This window comes from Carcharhinus amblyrhynchos, chromosome 7 (assembly GCF_965287045.1).
Source record: "Carcharhinus amblyrhynchos chromosome 7, sCarAmb.v2.hapA, whole genome shotgun sequence".
NCBI classification, from domain to species: Eukaryota; Metazoa; Chordata; class Chondrichthyes; order Carcharhiniformes; family Carcharhinidae; genus Carcharhinus; species Carcharhinus amblyrhynchos.
Window position 1 is genome coordinate 7,840,135 of NC_137330.1, and position 23,079 is coordinate 7,863,213.

At 43.2% G+C, this 23,079-nt stretch overlaps 1 protein-coding gene across 3 annotated transcripts in view; it reads left to right on the forward strand.

Annotated features, from left to right (window-relative positions):
* lyst (lysosomal trafficking regulator) overlaps window positions 1–23,079 on the forward strand; it is a 285,139-nt gene that overhangs the window by 148,487 nt on the left and 113,573 nt on the right. For all 3 annotated transcript variants that reach the window (XM_080191874.1, XM_080191876.1, XM_080191875.1), the window contains 4 exons: window positions 14,207–14,430; window positions 19,996–20,062; window positions 20,227–20,336; window positions 21,536–21,962. In XM_080191874.1, coding sequence (XP_080048000.1) covers window positions 14,207–14,430; window positions 19,996–20,062; window positions 20,227–20,336; window positions 21,536–21,962 — 828 coding nt within the window. The remainder of the gene's footprint in view (window positions 1–14,206; window positions 14,431–19,995; window positions 20,063–20,226; window positions 20,337–21,535; window positions 21,963–23,079) is intronic.

A 23,079-nucleotide genomic window follows, 5' to 3' on the forward strand; every position in this document is an offset into this window, starting at 1 on the left:
CACAGCTGGTTCTGCTGTGGGACAGGGTTGGGCAAAGAGCAAGCGAGCAGTAGTAATAGGGGACGCACTAGAGGCACAGACAGGCGTTTCTGTGGCCACGTTCGAGACTCCAGGGTGGTGTGTTGCCTCCCTGGTGCCAGGCTGAAGGACATCTGAGCGATTGCAGGACATTCTTAAGGGGGAGGATGAGCAGCCAGAGATTGTTGTACATATTGGTACCAACGGTAAAGGTAGGAAAAGGGAGGAGGTCCTGAAGTGTTAAAATAGAGACGTAGGCAGAAAGCTAAAGTATAGGACCTTGAAGGTAGTAATTTCAGGACTACTACGGGTGTCATGTGCTACTAAGAGTAGGAATAGGAAGATTGAGCAGATGAATGTGTGGCTTGAGAGTTGATGAAGGGAGCAGGGATTTACATTTTTGGATCATTGAGATCTTTTCTGGGGAAGGGATGACCTGTTCAAGGGGGGGGTGGGTTCTACCTGAACCGGAGGGGGACTAACATCCTGGGGGAGATTTGCTAGAGCCACTCGTGAGGGTTTAAACTAGTTTGGCAGGGGGGTGGGATCCAAAGCATAAGAACATAAATAGGAGCAGGAGTAGGCCATCTAGCCCTTCAAGCCAGCCCTGCCACTCAGTAAGATCATGGCTAATCTGAAGTGGATCAGTTCCACTTTCCCGCTTTCTCCCCACAACCCCTAATTCCCTTGTCTGTCAGAAACGTATCTACCCGTGCAGAAGGGAGACACAAGTTTGAGGACAGCACAGAAGTTAGAGAGAGCACATTAAGTAGTAAAGGCAGTGTCACTAATCCTAGTACCAGACAGATCAGGCAAGAGCAAGGGAAGTCCAGGTTAAACTGCATTTATTTCAATGCAAGAGGCCTTTCGGATGAACTCAGGGTATGGATGAGTATGTGGGACTGGGATATTATAGCAGTTACTGAAACATAGCTAAGGGAAGGACTGGACTGGCAGCTCAATGTTCCAGGGTACAGATACGAGAGGAAAGAGAGGAGGGGGAGTTGCACTTTTGATTAGGGAAAACATCATGGCTGTACAGGGAGGGGATATATCCGAGGGTTCGGCCACTGAGTCTATATGGGTAGAACCGAGAAATAAGAAGGGGAAAATCACTTTGATAGTGTTGTACTATAGGTCCCCAAATAGTTGGCGGAAAATTGAGGAGCACGTATGTAAGGAGATTACAGGTAGCATCAAGAAAAATAGGGTGGTAATAGTCGGAGATTTGAACTTTCCCAACATTGACTGGGACATAGTATGAGGGTTGAATGGAAAGAAATTTGTTAAGTATTCAGAAAGAATTTCTCATTCAGTATGTGGATGGCCTGACTAGAGAGGGGGCAAAACTTGACCTCCTCTTGAGAAATAAGGAAGGGCAGGTGACAGAAGTGTTAGTGAGGGATCACTTTAGGACCAGTGACCATAATTCTATTAGTTTTAAAATAGCTATGGGGAATGATTGGTCTGGTCCAAAAGTTAAATTCTAAATTGGAACAGGGCCAATTTTGATGGTATCAGGCAGGATCTTCCAAAGTTAGTTGGGAGAGTCTGTGGGAAGGCAAAGGGATGTCTGGTAAGTGGAGGCTTTCAAAAGTGTGTTAACCAGGGTTCAGGGTAAACACATTCATCTTAGAGTGAAGGGCAAGGCTGGCAGAAGTCAGGAACCCCAGATGACTCGGGATATTGAGGCCCTCGTCAAGAAGAAGAAAGAGGCACGTGACATGCATAGGCAGCTGGCATCAAGTGAATCCCTTGAAGAGTATAGGGGGTATAGGAGTAGAGTTAAGAGAGAAATCAGGAGGGCAAATAATGTTTGTTTTGGCAAATAATGCAAAGGAGAATCCAAAGAGTTTCTACAAATACGTAAAGAGCAAAAGAGCAACAAGGGAGAGAGTAGGGCCTCTTAAGGATCATCAAGGTCATCTATATGCGGCTCCACAAGAGATGGGTGAGATCCTAAATAAATATTTCTCATCAGTATTTACTATTGAGAAAAGCATGGATGTTAGGGAACTTGAGGAAGTAAATAGTGTGTCTTTGAGAAGTGTAAATATTACAGAGGAGGTGGTGTGGAAGTCTTAAAGCGCATCAAGATAGATAAATTCCCAAGACCTGATGAAGTGTATCCCAGGACATTGTGGGAGGCTAGGGAGGAAATTGCGGGTCCCCGAGCTGAGATTTGAATCATCAATAGCCACGAGTGAGGTGCCTGAAGATTGGAGAGTGGCAAATGTGCCTTTGTTTAAAAAGAGCTGCAGGAAGAAGCCTGGGAACTGCAGGCCAGTGAGCCTCACATCTGTGGTGAGCAAGTTGTTGGATAGTATTTTGAGATACAGGGTCTACAGACTTTTAGACTCTCAAAGACTGATGAGGGACAGGCAGCATGGCTTTGTGAGTGGAAAATCATGTCTCTCAAATTTAATTGAGTTTTTTTTTTGAAGGGATATCCAAGAAGGCAGATGAGAGCAGTGCAGTTGATGCTGTATACATGGCTTTAGCAAGGCCTTGGATCTGGTGCTATGTAATGAGGAGGGTAGAATTAGGGACCTTGTGGTGAAGGATCCTCTTGGGGAGAGTGATCATTGTATGGTGGAGTTTCTGGTGCAGATGGAGGAGGAGAAAGTGGGTTCCCGGACACGCGTCCTTTGTTTGAATAGAGGGGAGTACGGTAGGATGAGAGAAGAATTGGTGAATGTGGACTGGGGGAGTGTGTTGGAGGGAGGGTTTGTTGAGGAGCAGTGGAGGATCTTTAAGGAGATCTTTCTTGGTGCTCAGCAGAAATTTATTCTGATGGTCAAAAAGGATAGTAGGAGGAGAGGTAATAAGCTGTGGATAACGAAGGAGGTGAAGGAAAGTGTTAAACTAAAAGCGGAGGAATTTAGAGTAGCTAAGAGTAGTGGGCAAGAAGAGGATTGGGAGAGGTTTAAATGTCAACAAAGATTGACAAAGAAGTTGATAAAGAAGGGTAGGAGAAACTATGAAGCTGGGCTAGCGCTTAATATAAAAAAGGATAGCAAGAGTTTTTATAAATATATAAAAAGGAAGAGGCTGGCTAGGGTGAACGTTGGTCCTTTAGAGGATGAGAAAGGGGACCTAGTGGTAGGGGATGGGGATATGGCTAAGGTATTGAATAACTTTTTTGTTTCTGTCTTCACGGAGGAGGACGTGAATAATTTGCCGGGTGTTAGCGACGGAAAGGTGGTAGGACTGGAGGGTCTTAATGACATTACTGTTACTAGAGAGGCGGTGCTCGACAGACTGGAGGGGCTGATTGTGGGCAAGTCCCCAGGACCGGATGGAATGCATCCGAGGGTTCTGAAAGAAATGGCGGAGGTGATAGTGGATGCCTTGGTGGTTATTTTCCAGACGTCGCTGGATTCCGGGGAAGTGCCGGATGATTGGAAAACGGCTAATGTTACGCCGTTGTTTAAGAAGGGTGCCAGGCAAAAGGCGGGGAATTATAGGCCAGTTAGTTTAACGTCTGTGGTAGGTAAAATGTTAGAATCTGTCATTAAGGAGGAAATTGCGAGACATCTTGAAGGGAATTGCTTGATAGAGCAGACGCAGCGTGGTTTCATTAAAGGGAAGTCGTGTCTGACAAATTTACTGGAGTTCTATGAGGATGTGTCTAGGGCGGTGGATAGAGGAGAGCTGGTGGATGTGTTCTTTCTTGATTTTCAGAAGGCGTTTGACAAGGTACCTCACAAGGTACCTGACACTAATAAATGAATAAACTTTCTTATTTAATTATCAGGTTTTGGAAGAGATCGGTTACCCTAACGACTAGCTTTGGCTTTCTGAAGATAGAATACATTTGAGAAGATGGCCAGGCAGCTGGTCTCCCCGAGAGATGTAGGGTAGGCAGAGTTATTTCCATTCCATGGATCATGATGGTCATTAATGAATCCAATTGCAGATTCAGGAGAAACTACTCCAGAGAACGGTCAGCATGGAACTCATTACTACCTGGAGTGCTTGAGGTGAACTAATGGAGTGCCCCAGGGGTCGGCGCTGGGGCCTCAGCTTTTTACCATTTATATAGATGATCTGGAGGAGGGAACCGAGTGTAGGGTGTCGAAATTTGCTGATGACACCAAGATTGGGGGAACGGCAAATTGTGCGGAGGGTGTGGAGAGTCTGCAGAAGGATCTAGATAGGCTGGGCGAATGGGCCAGGAAATGGCAAATGGAATTTAATGTTGGCAAATGTGAGGTGGTCCACTTTGGTAGGAAGGACTATTACTTACGGGGCGAAAAACTGCAGCAGGCGACGGTGCAGAGGGACCTCGGGGTCCTTGTGCATGAGTCGCAAAAACCCAGCTTGCAGGTGCAGCAGGTGGTCAGGAAGGCGAATGGGATGCTGACCTTCATAGCGAGGGGGATTGAATATAAAAGTAGGGAGGTCTTGCTGCAGCTGTATAGGGCATTGGTGAGGCCGCAGCTGGAGTACTGTGTGCAGTTTTGGGCGCCGCACCTGCGCAAAGATATTTTGGCCTTGGAGGGAGTGCAGAGGAGGTTTACTAGGCTGATACCGGAGTTGAGGGGGTTGAGCTATGAGGAGAGGCTGAATAAACTGGGCTTGTACTCGTTAGAGTTTAGAAGAATGAGGGGAGATCTCATTGAGACGTATAAGATGATGAATGGGATGGATAGGATAGAGGTGGAGAGACTCTTCCCGCTCAAAAAAGACAGTAGGACTAGGAGGCACAGCCTCAAGATAAAAGGGGGGCGGTTTAGAACGGAGTTGAGGAGGAACTTCTTCACTCAAAGGGTGGTGAATCTCTGGAATTCTCTGCCCGTTGAAGTGGTGGAGGCTGCCTTGCTAAATATTTTTAAGACGCGAGTTGATGGGTTTTTGATAAGAGAGGGGATTGAGGGTTATGGGGAGAAAGCGGGAAAGTGGAACTGAGCAGTGACAGATCAGCCATGATCTTATTGAATGGCGGGGCAGGCTCGAAGGGCTAGATGGCCTACTTCTGCTCCTATTTCTTATGCTCTTATGTTCTTTGACAAAGTACCGCATGACAGGTTGTTGCATGAGGTTAAATCTCACAGGATCCATGGTGAGGTAGCTAAATGGATACAAAATTGGCTTCTTCACAGAAGCCAGAGGGTAATTGTAGACGGTTGTTTTTCAAACTGGAGGCCTGTGACCAGTGGTGTGCTTCAGGGATCAGTGCTGAGTCCACTGTTGTTTGTCATTTATATCAATGATTTGGATGAGAATATAGGAGGCTTGGTTTGTAAGTTTGCAGATGACACCAAGATTGGTGGCATAGTGGACAGTGAAGAAAGTTATCTCTGATTGTAATGGGACCTTGATCAATTGGGCCAGTGGGCTGATGAAGGGCAGATAGAGTTTAATTTAAAAAATGCAACGTGATGCAATTTGGTAGATTGAACCAGGGCAGGACTTACTCAGTTAATGGTATGGCATTGGGGAGAGTTACAGAGCAAAGGGATCTAGGGGTACATGTTCATAGCTCCTTGAAAGTGGAGTCATAGGTAGACAGAGTGGTGAAGAAGGCATTCGGCATGCTTAGTTTAATTGGTCAGAACACTGAATACAGGAGTCGGAATGTCTTGTTAAAGTTGTACAAGACATTGGTAAAACCCCACTTGAAATACTGTGTGCAGTTCTGGTCACCCTATTATAGAAAGTATATTATTAAAGTAGGAGGAGGCAGAAAAGATTTGCTGGCAAGCTATGGGGACTTGATGGTTTGAGTTAAAAGGAGAGGCTGAATAAACTGGGACCTTTTTCCTCTGGAGCGTAGGAGGCTAAGGGGTGATCTTATACAGGCCAATAAAATAATGAGGGGCACAGATCAGTTAGATAGTCAATATCTTTTCCGAAAGGTAGGCAGTCTAAAACTTGCGGGCATTTAAGGTGACGGGAGAGATACAAAAGTGCCCAAAGGGGCAGTTTTTTCACAGGGTGGTGAGTGTCTGGAACAAGCTGCCAGAGGTGGTGGTAGAGGCAGGTACAATTTCATCTTTTAAAAGGCATTTAGATAGTTAAATGAGTAAGATGGGTAGAGAGGGATATGGGCCAAATGTGGGCAATTGGGATTAGTTTAGAGATTTTTTAAAAAAAGGATGCCATGGACAAGTTGGGCCGAAGGGCCTGTTTCCATGCTGTAAACCCCTTTGATCCTAACAGGCACCGGATTGTGGCGACAAGGGGAATTTCACAATAACTTCATTGCAGTGTTAATATAAGCCTGCCTTGTGACTAATCAATAAACTTTAAATATATTTCTGAACAGCAAGGTCCCAAAGACAACAATGTGATTAATGCTCTGACGTGGGGAACATGCTCAGGGATTGGTGTGGGAGGAATGGGTTTGAATTTATGGGGCATTGGCACCAGTATTGGGGTAGGTGGGACCTGTTCGGACGGGATGGGGTTGGTCTGAACCGTGCTGGGACCAGAGTGCTGGCGAATCGAGTAAAGAGGACTGTAGACAGGGCTTTAAACTAATTAGGGGGGGGGAGGGTGCGAGGGTAGGTGATGTTACGAGGTCTAAAGTTAAGGAGAGGGTACAGGTAAGGGAAGAGGCCGAGGATGTCCCAATAATAGAGGGAGTAGGGGGCGTGAGTATGGTTGGTGGCGTTACGGCAAATAGGGTCCAGGTGAAGGCTGGGATGAAAGCGCTTTATCTGAATGCTCAAAGCATTCGGAATAAAGTGGATGAGCTGGTGGCGCAGATCGACACAAATGGATACGATCTGGTGGCCATTACAGAGACGTGGCTGCAGGGTGACAGGGACTGGGAGCTGAATGTACAGGGCTATCAAGTGTTTAGGAAGGATAGGCAGGAGGGAAAAGGGGGGGGCGTAGCTCTGCTGATTAAGGATAGCATCACGGTGGTAGCAAGGGATGATATTGGAGCCAAGGAGCAGAGGGTGGAATCGTTGTGGGTGGAGATTAGGAACAGCAAAGGGAGGAAGACGCTGGTGGGTGTCGTCTATAGGCCCCCGAATAATGATCTGGAGGTGGGGCGGGCTGTTAACGCGCAAATAAGTGTGGCGTGCAGGAATGGGACGGCCGTAGTTATGGGGGATTTCAATCTGCATATTGATTGGTCGACCCATGTTGGACGCGGGGGGCTCGAGGAAGAGTTCTTGGAATGCTGCCGGGATAGTTTCCTCGAACAGTGTGTGTTGGAGCCGACGAGGGAGCGAGCTATCTTGGATCTGGTGCTATGTAATGAGGCGGGTAGAATTAGGGACCTTGTGGTGAAGGATCCTCTTGGGGAGAGTGATCATTGTATGGTGGAGTTTCTGGTGCAGATGGAGGAGGAGAAAGTGGGTTCCCGGACACGCGTCCTTTGTTTGAATAGAGGGGAGTACAGTAGGATGAGAGAGGAATTGGCGAATGTGGACTGGGGGAGCGTGTTGGAGGGAGGGTCTGCTGAGGAGCAGTGGAGGATCTTTAAGGAGATCTTTCTTGGTGCTCAGCGGAAATTTATTCCGATGGTCAAAAAGGATAGTAGGAAGAGAGGTAATAAGCCGTGGATAACGAAGGAGGTGAAGGAAAGTGTTAAATTAAAAGCGGAGGAATTTAGAGTAGCTAAGAGTAGTGGGCGAGATGAGGATTGGGAGAGGTTTAAATGTCAACAAAGATTGACAAAGAAGTTGATAAAGAAGGGTAGGAGAAACTATGAAGCTGGGCTAGCGCTTAATATAAAAAAGGATAGCAAGAGTTTTTATAAATATATAAAAAGGAAGAGGCTGGCTAGGGTGAACGTTGGTCCTTTAGAGGATGAGAAAGGGGACCTAGTGGTAGGGGATGAGGATATGGCTAAGGTATTGAATAACTTTTTTGTTTCTGTCTTCACGGAGGAGGACGTGAATAATTTGCCGGGTGTTAGCGACGGAAAGGTGGTAGGACTGGAGGGTCTTAATGACATTACTGTTACTAGAGAGGCGGTGCTCGACAGACTGGAGGGGCTGATTGTGGACAAGTCCCCAGGACCGGATGGAATGCATCCGAGGGTTCTGAAAGAAATGGCGGAGGTGATAGTGGATGCCTTGGTGGTTATTTTCCAGACGTCGCTGGATTCCGGGGAAGTGCCGGATGATTGGAAAACGGCTAATGTTACGCCGTTTAAGAAGGGTGCCAGGCAAAAGGCGGGGAATTATAGGCCGGTTAGTTTAACGTCTGTGGTGGGTAAAATGTTAGAATCTGTCATTAAGGAGGAAATTGCGAGACATCTTGAAGGGAATTGCTTGATAGAGCAGACGCAGCACGGTTTCATTAAAGGGAAGTCGTGTCTGACAAATTTACTGGAGTTCTATGAGGATGTGTCTAGGGCAGTGGATAGAGGAGAGCCGGTGGATGTGGTCTTTCTAGATTTTCAGAAGGCGTTTGACAAAGTACCTCACAAGAGGTTATTGCAGAAGGTCGAGGGACATGGAGTTGGGGGTAGGGTGTTAGTGTGGATAGAGGATTGGTTGTCAAATAGGAGGCAGAGAGTGGGGGTCAACGGGTGCTATTCGGATTGGCGGATGGTGACTAGTGGAGTGCCCCAGGGGTCGGTGCTGGGGCCTCAGCTTTTTACCATTTATATAGATGATCTGGAGGAGGGAACCGAGTGTAGGGTGTCGAAATTTGCTGATGTCACCAAGATAGGGGGAACGGCAAATTGTGCGGAGGGTGTGGAGAGTCTGCAGAAGGATCTAGATAGGCTGGGCGAATGGGCCAGGAAATGGCAAATGGAATTTAATGTTGGCAAGTGTGAGGTGGTCCACTTTGGTAGGAAGAATGGTAGGAAGGACTATTACTTAAGTGGCGAAAAACTGCAGCAGGCGACGGTGCAGAGGGACCTCGGGGTCCTTGTGCATGAGTCGCAAAAACCCAGCTTGCAGGTGCAGCAGGTGGTCAGGAAGGCGAATGGGATGCTGGCCTTCATAGCGAGGGGGATTGAATATAAAAGTAGGGAGGTCTTGCTGCAGCTGTATAGGGCATTGGTGAGGCTGCAGCTGGAGTACTGTGTGCAGTTTTGGGCGCTGCACCTGCGCAAAGATATTTTGGCCTTGGAGGGAGTGCAGAGGAGGTTTACTAGGCTGATACCGGAGTTGAGGGGGTTGAGCTATGAGGAGAGGCTGAATAAACTGGGGTTGTACTCGTTAGAGTTTAGAAGAATGAGGGGAGATCTCATTGAGACGTATGAGATGATGAATGGGATGGATAGGATAGAGGTGGAGAGACTCTTCCCGCTCAAAAAAGACAGTAGGACTAGGAGGCACAGCCTCAAGATAAAAGGGGGGCGGTTTAGAACGGAGTTGAGGAGGAACTTCTTCACTCAAAGGGTGGTGAATCTCTGGAATTCTCTGCCCATTGAAGTGGTGGAAGCTGCCTCGCTAAATATTTTTAAGACGCGGGTTGATGGGTTTTTGATAAGAGAGGGGATTAAGGGTTATGGGGAGAAAGCGGGAAAGTGGAACTGAGCAGTGACAGATCAGCCATGATCTTATTGAATGGCGGGGCAGGCTCGAAGGGCTAGATGGCCTACTCCTGCTCCTATTTCTTATGTTCTTATGTCCAGGTTAAACTGAGGCCTTGTCTGTTCTCTGAAAGATGGCTCTTCCAACAATGAAAGCCTCCTTATTTCTGCATAAGGTGTTAGCATTATTTGTGTGTTCAAGTGTCTGGCTTGGGGAGTAAACTCTCAACCTTCCAACTTACTGATAGGAGTGTTGGCACTAGGTCACAACTAACAGCTTAAAAACCATTAGTTATAAGAAAAGTAAGAAACAATACAGGTGTCAAGTGTTGAGGTCTAAGGAAGTGTAAAGTACAATAAATAATCGACTGAAACTTCCCATTTGTTTTATGAAGACAGAGATTAGGACCCGCAGACGAACTCCAAGATGTATGTCGGGATTCATAGGATGTTCCAATGCACTGACTCTGTGGAAATTGTCTGGGAAGTTTTAACCTCCAATAGCCTACCCTTCCAAACAAATCTCCCTCTGGATTGGGGGACTTTGGTCCGTTCCTACTTACTTACCTGGATAGTTACACAGGAAATATTAGAAAAATCAAAGTTTAAGGCCTGGCTAACTATAAAACAGATCCCTCAATCAAATTCACTGACCCCTAAACTTTTTTGAAAGCAGTATTTACAACAGAAAATTAATATCCTTAGTTAGATTGGAATGAAGGAGCTGGTTTTCTTGTTAGAGTAACATAGACCATCATGAGTGCTACCAGGGTTTCAGTTATTAATGAAAGCAGTGGTAATAACTTGAATGTAAAGTGATAAATACATTATTTAAAACAAAAAATCAAAAGAATGCATAAGTTATCAAAGTTCTAATTCTGGTCAGAAACTCCAGAGTGGTTTATGAAGTCTGCCTGGATCATAAGTTTTGCACTTTGAATTTGGTTTGGATCAGCATGATATATTTCACTTCAGGTATGATTCAAATGGCCCACTAGGGAGCTTTTATCAAACAAAGTTTATTTAAGAATACAGTTAACATACATAGAAAATTAGCAGTAACTTTTGCCAATTATATAAAAAAAACTATAAACCTTAACAGCTAAACACCGTTCCAACCAAACAAACCCCATAAATAAAACCTTTGCCACAGGTTTAACACAGCAAGGACTAATGCTCACATGATACTGGAATTTAGTCCTTCGGCTGAAGGCTGAAGTTCTCTTGAGCACAGTAAGAAGTCTCTCAACATCACGTTAAAGTCCAACAAGTTTATTTGATAGTAAACCCACAAGCTTTCAGAACACTTCCTTCACCAAGTGAGTGGAAAGTTCTGATTAGGGCATATAAAGGCGCACACAGTTTACAGAATACTAATTAGATTGCGAGTCTTTACAGCTAATCTGCTATTCAACTCGCATTCTAATTAGTATTCTGTAAACTGTGTGTGCCTTTATATGCCCTGATCAGAACTTGCCACTCACCTGACGAAGGAACAGCGTTCCGAAAGCTTGTGGGTTTACTATCAAATAAACTTGTTGGACTTTAACCTGATGTTGTGAGACTCCTTAGTGTGTTTACCCCAGTCCAACGCCAGCATATCCATATCACGTTCTCTTGAGCGCACAGACTTGAAATCAAAAGTTTCCCAAAACACTGGGGTGATTCTAGCCAAGCCAAACACTAACAGCAGATTTTCTACTCCAGGAAGACCAAGAATCTTACTTCCAGCTAACAGCAGGGAGAGAGAGAGAAAAACACTGCTTTCCAGCTTGATATCCACCCCTTCCAAACTAAAACTGAAAATGAATCTTTAGGTTCTTTTTCCTGGGGTAGAATCAGCTGTGACTTGTCAACAAATCTTCTCCCTCACAATGTAAGGTCACAAAAGATCCTATAGTAAAAATAAACAACACCTCATTTAAGTAGCAATAAAAGGACTTGTAGCAGACAACAATGAGAAAAACAAACTGAAAAGGTTTGCTTAGAACTGCAGAGAACATGATTTTTTAAAAATCCTTAAAGGTACACTAAAATCACAGTTTCAATATTTTTAACTGCAAGTGGAATAGGGAAACTAGAGATTGACTTAGAAGAGGATAGAATGAAATAGAAAGAAGAATGAAAGGTAATTTGATTTTTAATGAACACCTATTAAATGGCCTATGACCTAGGGTAAGATTTTCTAGCCGCACTGGCACCAAAACCAGAAATTAACCTTTCCATGGTTCGCACCTTGCCCATGGCAGGTGGAATGGGCACTCCCCACTCCCCACTCCCCACTCCCCACTCCCCACTCCCCACTCCCCACTCGTAACTTAAACAGTCAAATAACTAAATCACAAGTCTCGATGGCAATGGGATCAAATTGGCTAAATTATCTAAGGGGTTCCATGTTATATATGAACCATATTATGAGTACCTTGTATTTTAATCTCTGTTAGGGACCAAATCAGAAACTCCAAATCAGGTATGTTATGAAATTAGCTGAGACCCTAACTTTTACTTTTGATTTTGGCTTTAAGATGAGCGTAAGGTGTTTCGCTCCAGGTATGATTCAGGTGGCCCACTCAGAAACTTCTATCAAAACAAAATTTATTTAAGAACACATTTAGAATATAATGAAAAGATTAGCATAACTTTTACCAATTAAAACAATTAAACATGACAAAATATAATTCTTAACAGCTATTCATCTCTTGTTTTAATTTAGCAGTATCTCCAGAGACACAAATCCCTTTTTCAAAACCAGTTAGCACCAAAAGCAGGAGCCCTTTCATGAATGCTAGATTTCCAGCCTTTTAACACCTTAGAACAGAGATTCAGACACTTATCTGTCTTATGACAATGAGAAAAACAAACTGAAAAAGTTTTGTTGATATAGTCTCCGAGAAAGATATATCCTCAAACAGCAGAACTTAAGAAAAATAAACCTAGCCTCTGGCAGATCCCAGTCTCCTGATTTCAGAGAGGGTAAAAGAGAGGCACTGCTCTCTAACAACTCCAAGCAGTATCTGAGCTAAAGTTCTCTGTGTAAGCCTAGCTCCACCCAGTTACATGATTTGTTCTTGTCAATCACACTAACCAAGCCCCATTGGAATACTAAGAACAGCATTAGTCCAGATTAAAACAAACATTCTAGCAATTGGGACCAATCATGCTGCTGTAGTAACAATAAGAAGATGCTGGTTACAGACAGAACAACACCGATAATAAAAAAAACTGCTAAAACAGAACTTGTGTAAGATATGTGATTCAAATACATTTTTTAAAGGTACAGTATCACTACATCTCTCATTCAGAAACAAATTCAGCCTTGTTCCTGCTGTATCTATTCAGAATCACTTCACACTTTCCTTATGACAGAAGTTTCTAACTACACAAACCTGGCTAAAGTGTTCTGAGCATTAATATAAACTAAATGTTCACACTTCATTATTTCACATCTCTTTTTTGCCTTGTATTCAATCTTTTCGTATTTCCCACATAGTTCAGGTATATCTTTCTATTAATGAACACTGTACACGGGTGTAAAAACAGTACTGGGATCTTTTGTAGTGGTGATTAGTTTACTTACTGTCATCCAGTTAATTTGCATCCTATCTTTCCTGCTCTACATAAAATTCTATTAACCTGCATGTTGCACACATTCTCGTTTTGTCTTGTTTAATTTTTCCCATTGACCATAATTCATATAATTTTGATTTATTATTGTCACATATATTGCTATACAGTGAAAAATATTGTTTTGTGCGCGCTATACAGACAAAACATATTGTACGTACAGACGGAAAGGAGAGAGTGCAGAATGTAGTGTTACAATCGTAGCTAGGGTGTAGAGAAAGATCAGCTTAATGTGGGGTAGGTCCATTCAAAAGTCTGATGGCAGCAGGGCAGAAGAAAGGTGTTAGAAAAATATTAGATCTTTAATTATTTTGACAACTGTACTTGATTTTTAATTTTAAGTACTCCAACATAAGATTTTTTACACGAACACAACAAATAGGAGGAGAAGGACAGAAGAAATAAGGCAGCATAGGCAGTTGTGTTACTTGTGACTTTAGCAAAGTTAGCTTTGGATATGGGAGATGGACAGGCATGAGACTGAAAAGGTTTTAATGGGCTTTTATTAGATATTTGCTTGGGACAGTTGTGCTGAAGGACCTTGGAGACAGGAAGGTGAGCTAAGTAGTTAAGTGGCATGGCTGGGTTGTGAGTAAAGTTTTTGCAGAGGAAATAACAGTTTTAGAAAGGAAAAGAAAAGAAACTTGAAGAAGCGAAACCATTGAGTATATCAACAAGCATAGAAATACTTCACTGCATTATCTATAACTAATTTTGAAAGAAATTGCAATAACTGTATTTTGCATTCACTTGTTCATGTATCTGAGATCTGAGTGGCCCATATTAAAGTGGTTGTGGCAGCAGTTAAGCAGAAATCCCCCATTTTTTTCTCTCCAAAGTTATGGTTATAATTTAATTGGTAATACCTGGTGTTCATTTTGTTTGACTTGTCAGTTTTATATGGATCATTTTACCTAAAAGGATTTTTTTTGGACAGGCTCGTGTATATTTATGCGTGGTTCTTCATTTTGCATTTAGATAAATCCCTTTCTTATCCATTTTAAACCATGCCGTGATTTTTGAAGCATGTCATTCTGTTCTGACTTCACCTCAACTCCCAAATGAAGAAAAGTACAAGATGTATAATTTTTTTTTGCTCTTTTGGTACAGATGGGAAACCAGAGCCCACATCCATGGCTCAGTTATCTGGTTATCCCTGTAATGTTTCTGAGGGTACTGCACCAAGAGAATTGATTTACCCTGAGATCTGTATGTTGGAGCTTACCGTGCTGTCGGCCTGCAATCCCAGTCTTGATGTCCTAATCCATGTCTTCAGAAACTTGCTTGAGGTTGTGCAGCACAGTGAAAAAAATGCTACATCCATTTACCAGCAGGTAAAAATGAACAAGACTGTTCTGTGTTAGTGCAAAGACAAGGATATAAAAAGACAAGATATGTAATCTAATTCTGTTCGCATTTCATTGCTTTGCAGACGAAGGAAAGTAAATTGATGGGGCATTAATTGGTGTTTTTATTTCTTCATTTCAGAGGATGTGAGCATTGTTGGCAAGGCCGGCATTTACCCATTCTTTAATTGCCCTTGAGAAGATAGTGACAGGCAGGCTTCCTGCACTGCAGCAGTCAATCTGGTATAGGTGTACACACAAAATGCAGTTAGGAAGGGAATTCCAAGTCTGTGATGCAAGGATAGTGAAGGACTGGTGGTGAAATGTAGCATAGAGGTATTGTTGCTGGACTAGTAATCTGGAGACTTGGGGTAATGTTTGAATCCTGCCACGTCAAGTGGTGGAATTTTAATTCGATAAAAATTTTGGATTCAAGTCCACTGATGACCATGAAACCATTGTCAGAAAAACCCATCTGGTTCACTAATGTCCTTTAGGGAAGGAAATTGCCGTCCTTACCTGGTCTGGCTGACATGTGACTCCAGAGCCACAGCAGTGTGGTTGACTCTTAAATGCACTCTGGCTTGCTAGGCCAGTTCAATCACTTGTATCAAACCACTAAAAAGTCTAAACATAAGAACATAAGAAATAGGAGCAGGAGTAGGCCATCTAGCCCCTTGAGCCTGCCCCGCCATTCAGTAAGATCATGGCTGATCTGTCGTGGCTCAGTTCCATATTCCTGCCCTCTCCCCATAACCCTTAATCCCCTTGCCTACCAAAAACTTATCAACCCGCGTCTTAAAAATATTGAGCGAGGCAGCCTCCACCACTACAACGGGCAGAGAATTCCAGAGATTCACCACCCTTTGAGTGAAGAAGTTCCTCCTCAACTCTGTTCTAAACCGCCCCCCTTTATCCTGAGGCTGTGCCCTCTAGTCCTACTGTCCTTTCTGAGTGGGAAGAGTCTCTCCACCTCTATCCTATCCATCCCATTCAACATCGTATACGTCTCAATGAGATCTCCCCTCATTCTTCAAAACTCTATCGAGTACAAGCCTAGTTTGTTCATCCTCTCCTCATAGTTCAACCCCTTCAACTCCGGTATCAGCCTAGTAAACCTCCTCTGCACTCCCTCCGAGGCCAAAATATCCTTGCGTAGGTGCGGCGACCAAAACTGCACACAGTACTCCAGCTGCGGCCTCACCAGTGCCCTATACAGCTGCAGCAAGACCTCCCTACTTTTATATTCAATCCCCCTCGCTATGAAGGCCAGCATCCCATTCGCCTTCCTGACCACCTGCTGCACCTGCAGGCTGGGCTTTTGCGACTCATGCACAAGGACCCGAGGTCCCTCTGCACCGTCGCATGCTGCAGTTTTTCGCCATGTAAGTAATAGTCCTTCCTCCCATTATTCCTACCAAAGTGGACAACCTCACATTTGCAAAAGGAATGAAACTGGATGGACCGCTAGAAATGGCAATGATCCTGAAGAGCCCTCCTCCTTAACATCTGGGGGCTTGTGCCAAAATTGGAGGAATTGTGCTGCAGACTAGTCAAGCAAAAGCTTGACATAGTCATACTTCTGGGATCATATCTTAGAGACATTGTTCTAAATGCCACCATCAGCATCGCTGGCTACATCCCGTTCCACTGGCAAAAGTGGTGGGCAGCACAGTGGTATACAGTTGGGAGGGAGTTGCCTGGGACTTCAACTTCAGACCCCATGAAGTTTCATGGCATCAGGTCAAACGTGGGCAAGGTAACCTCAGGCCTATTGCCATGTAGTGTCCCCTGCACTCTTAATATTCCCTCATGTTGAATCACAGTTGTAGGAAGCACTGAGGTTGGCCAGGGCACAGAATATACTCTGGATAGGGAGCTTCAATGCCCAACATCAAGAGGGACTTGATTGCGCCACTACTAACTGAGCTGGTTGAATCCTAAAGGACACAGCTGCTAGGCTTTGTTTGAGGTACGTAAGAACATAAGAAATAGGAGCAGGAGTAGGCCATCCAGCCCTTCGAGCCTGCCCCGCCATTCAATAAGATCATGGCTGATCTGTCGCTGCTCAGTTCCACTTTCCCTCTCCTATCAAAAACCCATCAACCCGCGTCTTAAAAATATTTAGCGAGGCAGCCTCCACCACTTCAACGGGCAGAGAATTCCAGAGATTCACCATCCTTTGAGTGAAGAAGTTCCTCCTCAACTCCGTTCTAAACCCGCCCCCCTTTTATCTTGAGGCTGTGCCCCCTAGTCCTACTGTCTTTTTTGAGCGGGAAGAGTCTTTCCACCTCTATCCTATCCATCCCATTCATCATCTTATACGTCTCAATGAGATCTCCCCTCATTCTTCTAAACTCTAACGAGTACAAGCCCAGTTTATTCAGCCTCTCCTCATAGCTCAACCCCCTCAACTCCGGTATCAGCCTAGTAAACCTCCTCTGCACTCCCTCCAAGGCCAAAATATCTTTGTGCAGGTGCGGCGCCCAAAACTGCACGCAGTACTCCAGCTGAGGTAGGTGGTATGGGAACCAACAAGAGGAGAAAAACATACATGACCTTGTCACCTACCGCAGAGGCATCTGCCCAAGACAGTATTACTGGGAGTGACAACCACACAATCCTTGTGGGGATGAAGTCTCATCTTCACATTGAAGAACACCTCGTTGTGTTGTGTGGCACCATCACAGTTTTAACTAGGAAAGATTTCCAACAGTCCTAGCAACTCAAGACTAGGCAACCATGATGCGCTGTGGACTATCAGCAGCAGGAGAATTATATTCAACCACCACCTCATTACCCGGCATATCCCCTACTCTACCATTACTACCAAGCCAGGGGATTAACCCTGGTTTATTGAAGAGGAGGGCATGCCGGGAGTAGCAGCAAGCAAACCTAAAAATGAGATCAACCTGGTGCTGCTACAGCACAGAACAACTTGCATGCCAAGCAACATAAGCAGCCAAATGATAGCCAGAGCTAGGTGATTGCACAACCAATTAATCAGCTCTAAACTCTGCAGTTCTGCCCTATGCAGTTGTGAAGACGATAGACAATTAAACAATTCACTGGAGGAGGAAGCTCCCCATCCTCAAAGATGGGGGAGCCCAGCACCTCAGTGTTAGAGAAAAGACAAAAAGCAATTGCAACATTCTTCAGCCTGAAGGGCCCAATAGGCAATCTATTTTGGCCTCTACGTAGTTCCACAATATCTCAGCTGGTTGGAGTCATATCTAGCACAAAAGAAGATGGCTGTTGGGTGTCAGTTATCTCAGCTCCAAGGAATTCCACAGCCATTGCATGAATTCCTCAAAGTAGTGTCCTAGACTCAATCATCTTCAGCTGCTTCATCAATGATCTACCTTTCATAATAAGGTCAAAAATGGGATGCTTGCCGATGATTATTCAGCACCATTTGTGACTCGAGATGCTGAAACAGTCCTTGTCCAAATGCAGCAAGACCTGGACTACGTCCAGGCTTGGGCTGAGAAGTGGCAAGTTACATTCATGCCAGTCAATTGCCAGAAATGACCATTTTCAACAAAAGAGAATCTAACCGTTGTCCCTTGACATTCAATGGTATTACCATTGCAGAATCCTTTATTGTCAACATCCTGGGGCTTATCATTAATCAGAAACTGAACTAGACTAGCCACATAAATACTGAGGCTTCAAGAGTTGGTCAGATCTTGCAATCCTGTGACAAGTAAATCACATCCTGACTCCCCAAAATCTGCTCACAATATACAAATCTGGAGTGTGATGAAATATTCTCACCTTGCCTAATTGTAGCTCCAAGAACACACAAAAAGTTTGACCCCATCCAAGACAAAGCTGTCTACTTGTTTGGCACCTCCATTCACACACATTCATTCCCTCCACATCCTCACACTGTGGCAACAGTGTGCATCATGTACAAGATGCACTGCAGAAACTCACCGTTCCTCCTTAGAGTGCATTTTTAAAACTAATGATTGCTACCACCTAAGAACACAAGAAATAGAAGCAGGTGTTGGCCACCAGGCTCTTCAAGTCAGCCCTACCATTCACTACGATCATGCCTGATCTGTGCCAGCCTCAACTCTCTCTTTCTGTGCCATTTCCTCATAGCCCTCTATTCCTTGATCTGTTGAATATTTATCCACCCCCACTTTAAGTATTTCTAATGATCCAGCCTCCTCCACCTTCTGAGGCAGAAAATTCCAGAGATTCACTAACTTCTGCGAGAAGAAATTTCTATGCACTTCAGTTTCAAATGATAAACCCTTGACCTTGTAGCTATGCCCATTTATTTGTGACTTTCTCGCTAGTGAAAACATCTCAATCTGTCAAGCACCCTCAGGATCTTAAATGTTTGAGTAAGGTCACCCCTCACTCTTCTAAACTCCAAGGAACACAGACCCAGATTATTTAGTCTATCTTGATAGGACAACTCTTTCTTCCCAGGGATTAGCCCAGTGAATCTCCTGGGACTGCTTCCAATGTTACTGTATGCTTTTTAAAGTAAGGGGACCAAACACTGTCCACAGTGTTCAAGGTGAAGGCTCACTGACACCCTATACAATTACAACAAAACCTCCCTATTTTTAAACTCCAACCCCTTTGCAATAAAGACCAAAATGCTGTTTGCCACCATAACTCCTTATTGGATCTGCCTGCTAGCTTTTTGCGATTCATGCACTAGAATACCTAGGTTCCCCCTACTTCATTCATCTGCAGTTTCTCCCATTGAGATAATCTTTCTTTTGATGCCTGCTATCTAAAGTGCATGACCCCACATTAAACATTTGCCAGGTTTCGCCCAGTCACCCAATCTATCTATATTCCATTACGGAATCAAATTATCCTCATCACAACCTACCCTTCCACCTATCTTCGTATCATTGGTAAATTTGGAAACTTTACTTCTGTTCCTTCCTCCCGATCATGAATGTACATAATGAACAACTATGAGTCAAGAACTGATGCAGTACTCTACCAGTTACATCTTTCCACGCTGAAAAGGATCCATTTACTCCAACTCTGTTTTCTATCTGATAGGCAGTTTTCAATCCATGCTAACACACTTCCTCCAATTCCATGGGCTTTTACTTTATGCACCAGCCTCTTATGTGACACCTTATCAAATGCCTTTTTTGCAAATCAAATACGCTGCATTTGAGGGCAAGGGCATCAAATTGATGGGAACACCACCACCTGGAAGTTTCTCTCCAAGCCACCCAATGTCTCTACTTTGAAATATATCACCGTTCTTGTCCTGATGCTGGGTCAAAATTTTGGAAATCCCTCCCTAACAATGCTGTGGGTTTACCTACACCACATGGATGCAAAGGTTCAGTTCACTCACTTCTTGAGGGTGATTGGGATAAACAATAAATGCTGGCCGAGCCAGTGATGTCCACATCCCAAAGATGAATGGAACTGTAAAAAAATCCAGTTTTTTTTCTGTCAGATAAGGCTTGAGCAATCCTACTTTTACATGTTTGATGTAACACTATGTATTATTATGTTTTTCTTACATTATTCATTTCACAATATTTTGTTTCATTTCAGGGAGCTGTAAAAATTATTGTGGGAGGTTTTCAGAATATTTTGAGTCAATCTGAGATGATATTAGAGGGTATGTGCAAATTTCTTTTTGTTTGAGGTTCTAATTGTCATTGAATAGTTTGAAACGTGAGAATGGTGTACAGCAATTTGCAAGTTCTGTTCTTTGTTTTAATGTGATTATTATTAAATCACCAAATTCCAAGATCCTCTGACCATTTACCTTTGTTTCTCTAGAGTGCCAGGCAGTGCTTGTGGAATTATTGGTGACATTAATTAGCTCCAGGCTATCAGCAGAAGAATTGACACTTTTTCTGAGACTGTTTTTAGAGAAGACTCCTCCAACTGTGAGTGAATTGTCTGCATTAGTTTAATTAAAATGTATTTTAAAACAGAAAACAGCAGCCACACCAAGAAAGATGGCAAATCAGAGGTTTAATTTACCAATAGCAAGTCTAGGAGAATTATGTCAGATAACTTCTAAGAGAATCTAAAGGAAACCTCCAAGTGTCATGCGTAGAATTGTACTCAAAATGACTTGAATGCTAACCATGAAATTTATAGAAAGAGCAAACCTCCAAATTGAAAAACATTCTTGCTCGGTTTTGCAAGAGAAGATTGTGTGGAAGCTGGCAACTTTCATGGTTTTCTTTGACTGTTAGGGATGGAATCTTTGAGGAGGCTGTGAGAGAAATATAACTGGTGCAATTCACTTGCTTTGTGCTGGGGGATTCCTCTTGGCACTTCTGCAGGATGCTGTCAGGTAGTTGTGTGGAGTTGCAAACTGTTCATTTATGACTGGCTGCGTTCTCAACATGCTCAGCCTGGCTTCAGAAATTTAGAAAGATAGCTCACTTAGAGCAAATTTCAGCCACATCAAGCTCTATCGCCAATTGGTAATTTGGGTTGTTACAAACATTTGTGCTGTAAAATTACTAACCTGTCAAAGGTACCACGACAGCTACACTTTGCCCAGAAAAAACAACATGCAAGAGGGGATTCACTTGTTGAATTTATTATCTGCTTCATTTAAACCAGGTACTGCTTCTCTATTCGAATGAAGAAAACCTCTCTCATGAGGTAAAATAAAAAGCTGAAACTTGAAAACCTCTGAAGTTGACCAGTGATGTATGGATATATACACAATCCATCCTTCAGCTGACAACTATACACAAGAGATTGAGACTAACAGTTGTTCAGCAAGAAATTAGTTTATTGTCAGTGCATCAACTTTACGTGACATAAGGAAAGACAAAAGGGGAGAACCAAGGGTTAGAGGCACTAGGAGAGACAAAAGATGGCACCGTAAATGAACTGGAAACATATTCTACACCTGCTCTACTTATCTCAGGCATTTGCCCTGTAGCTTGTTATACCGTCATAAATCGTGAACTTTGTTCATCCGGTGTTTGAAAAGTTCTGGAGTGACGTGCGTTCCATTAACTAAAATGTGAAAATCTTGCTGACAGAAAGCAAATCAATGATCGATATTTACAAAAGGGATTTTATGAAATATTAAAGTATTATTTTTGTTCTCATATTTCAGAAAATACTACTTGGCGGAATTCTGAGGATAGTGGAAGCAAATGTTGACATGATCCCAATGAAGTACCTGACCTTCCCAACACTATTCAGCACTAATATTTTCAGCACCATTTCAACTATACAGAAAAGCAATTCTACTTCCACCAGCAAGAACTCCAGCCTTCTAAAACGAGTCAAGTTTCCACAGAGCAAGAAAGAGATAGAATCTGAAGGATACACCCACCAATTATCATCACCTTGGCATGTAGCTCCACTCCATTTGCCACTTGTTGGTCAGAACTCTTGGCCGCATATGTCAGATGGCTTTAGTATCTCCCTGTGGTTAAAAGTGGAAGCCACCAATGGAATATCTGGGCTATCTGAAAAAGCAAAGAAACAAAGACGAAACCAGCCAGCAACTTTCAGAGAGAGTAGTTTTGATGGCATGGGTAAGAATGGAATTCAGTTCTTGCTTTTTTTATGAATTTATAAAGTAAATAAACGTTTCAAAAGAAGTCCCTGCAGATGAACTTCAGTATCAATGGGTCAATGTGGTACTTTGTGGGAGCCTGCTGAACATAAATTGTCTGCTATGTCTTGCATTACAACAAGTGACTACCGTGTAAAAATACATCATTGACTGAAAACCACTTTGGGACATTGAGGTAATGTAAGGAGCTATGTAAATATAGGTTTGCTCTTCTTCAGATAACATTTACATGGGGAAAATCCTTATATAACTTTTTAATGACATACTTGGCAAGTGTTGTTGTTTTCTCAATGGAATGAAAGGCTACATACTCTGCATTATCATCCTCTCTCAGTGACAACAATAATTTACAAGTAATGATCATATAAGTTCAGGCCTTAAATAATGACTAATATCATTATCTAATATCTGGAAGTTAGGTAAAGAGTTATCCACAATTTCCATTTTCACAAAAGTACAGAGAGATCTTTGTTTGCTTCACTGCTTTTACTGACATAACAAAGTCACAAGAGGCAATTATCCTTTCAGCATAGAAAAGTTCAAAAATTAACTCCTTCCTCTTGAAATATCATCTTAAAATGACCAGCAGACTGCTGCTATTTTCAGACTATGTGATGGTTAAATAGTTAGAGGGAAGAAAGCCAATTTAAACAAGCGTCAAATGCACTGATATATTTAAGGAAGAAACCAAATCATTGGATTAATGTGGAATGGGATTAATTTAAACCGGGTGGTTTGTTGGGGGAGGGGGGGTCGTGAAACAAGCGCATGATATAACCTATAATTATATGATTTCCTGGTGTGTATAATCTGTGCAATGGGGAGCAGAGTTAAATCAAGAAAATCCTTGTTTGATGGAGGTGATTGGGGATAGCCGGGCTGGGACTCAGTTTGCAGTGACTGTTTCAATGGTGAGCAGGAGTATACTTTGGTGCTGTTTGTGGCTGCCATTATGAGTGACGGTGTGGATGACAGTCTCGGCTCCCAGCACAGAAATTTGGGACTCATATTGATAAAACTGAGATATCCTAAAGAGAATAAGTGAAGCAGTTTCTTTGGTGCTTACCTTCAGTTCT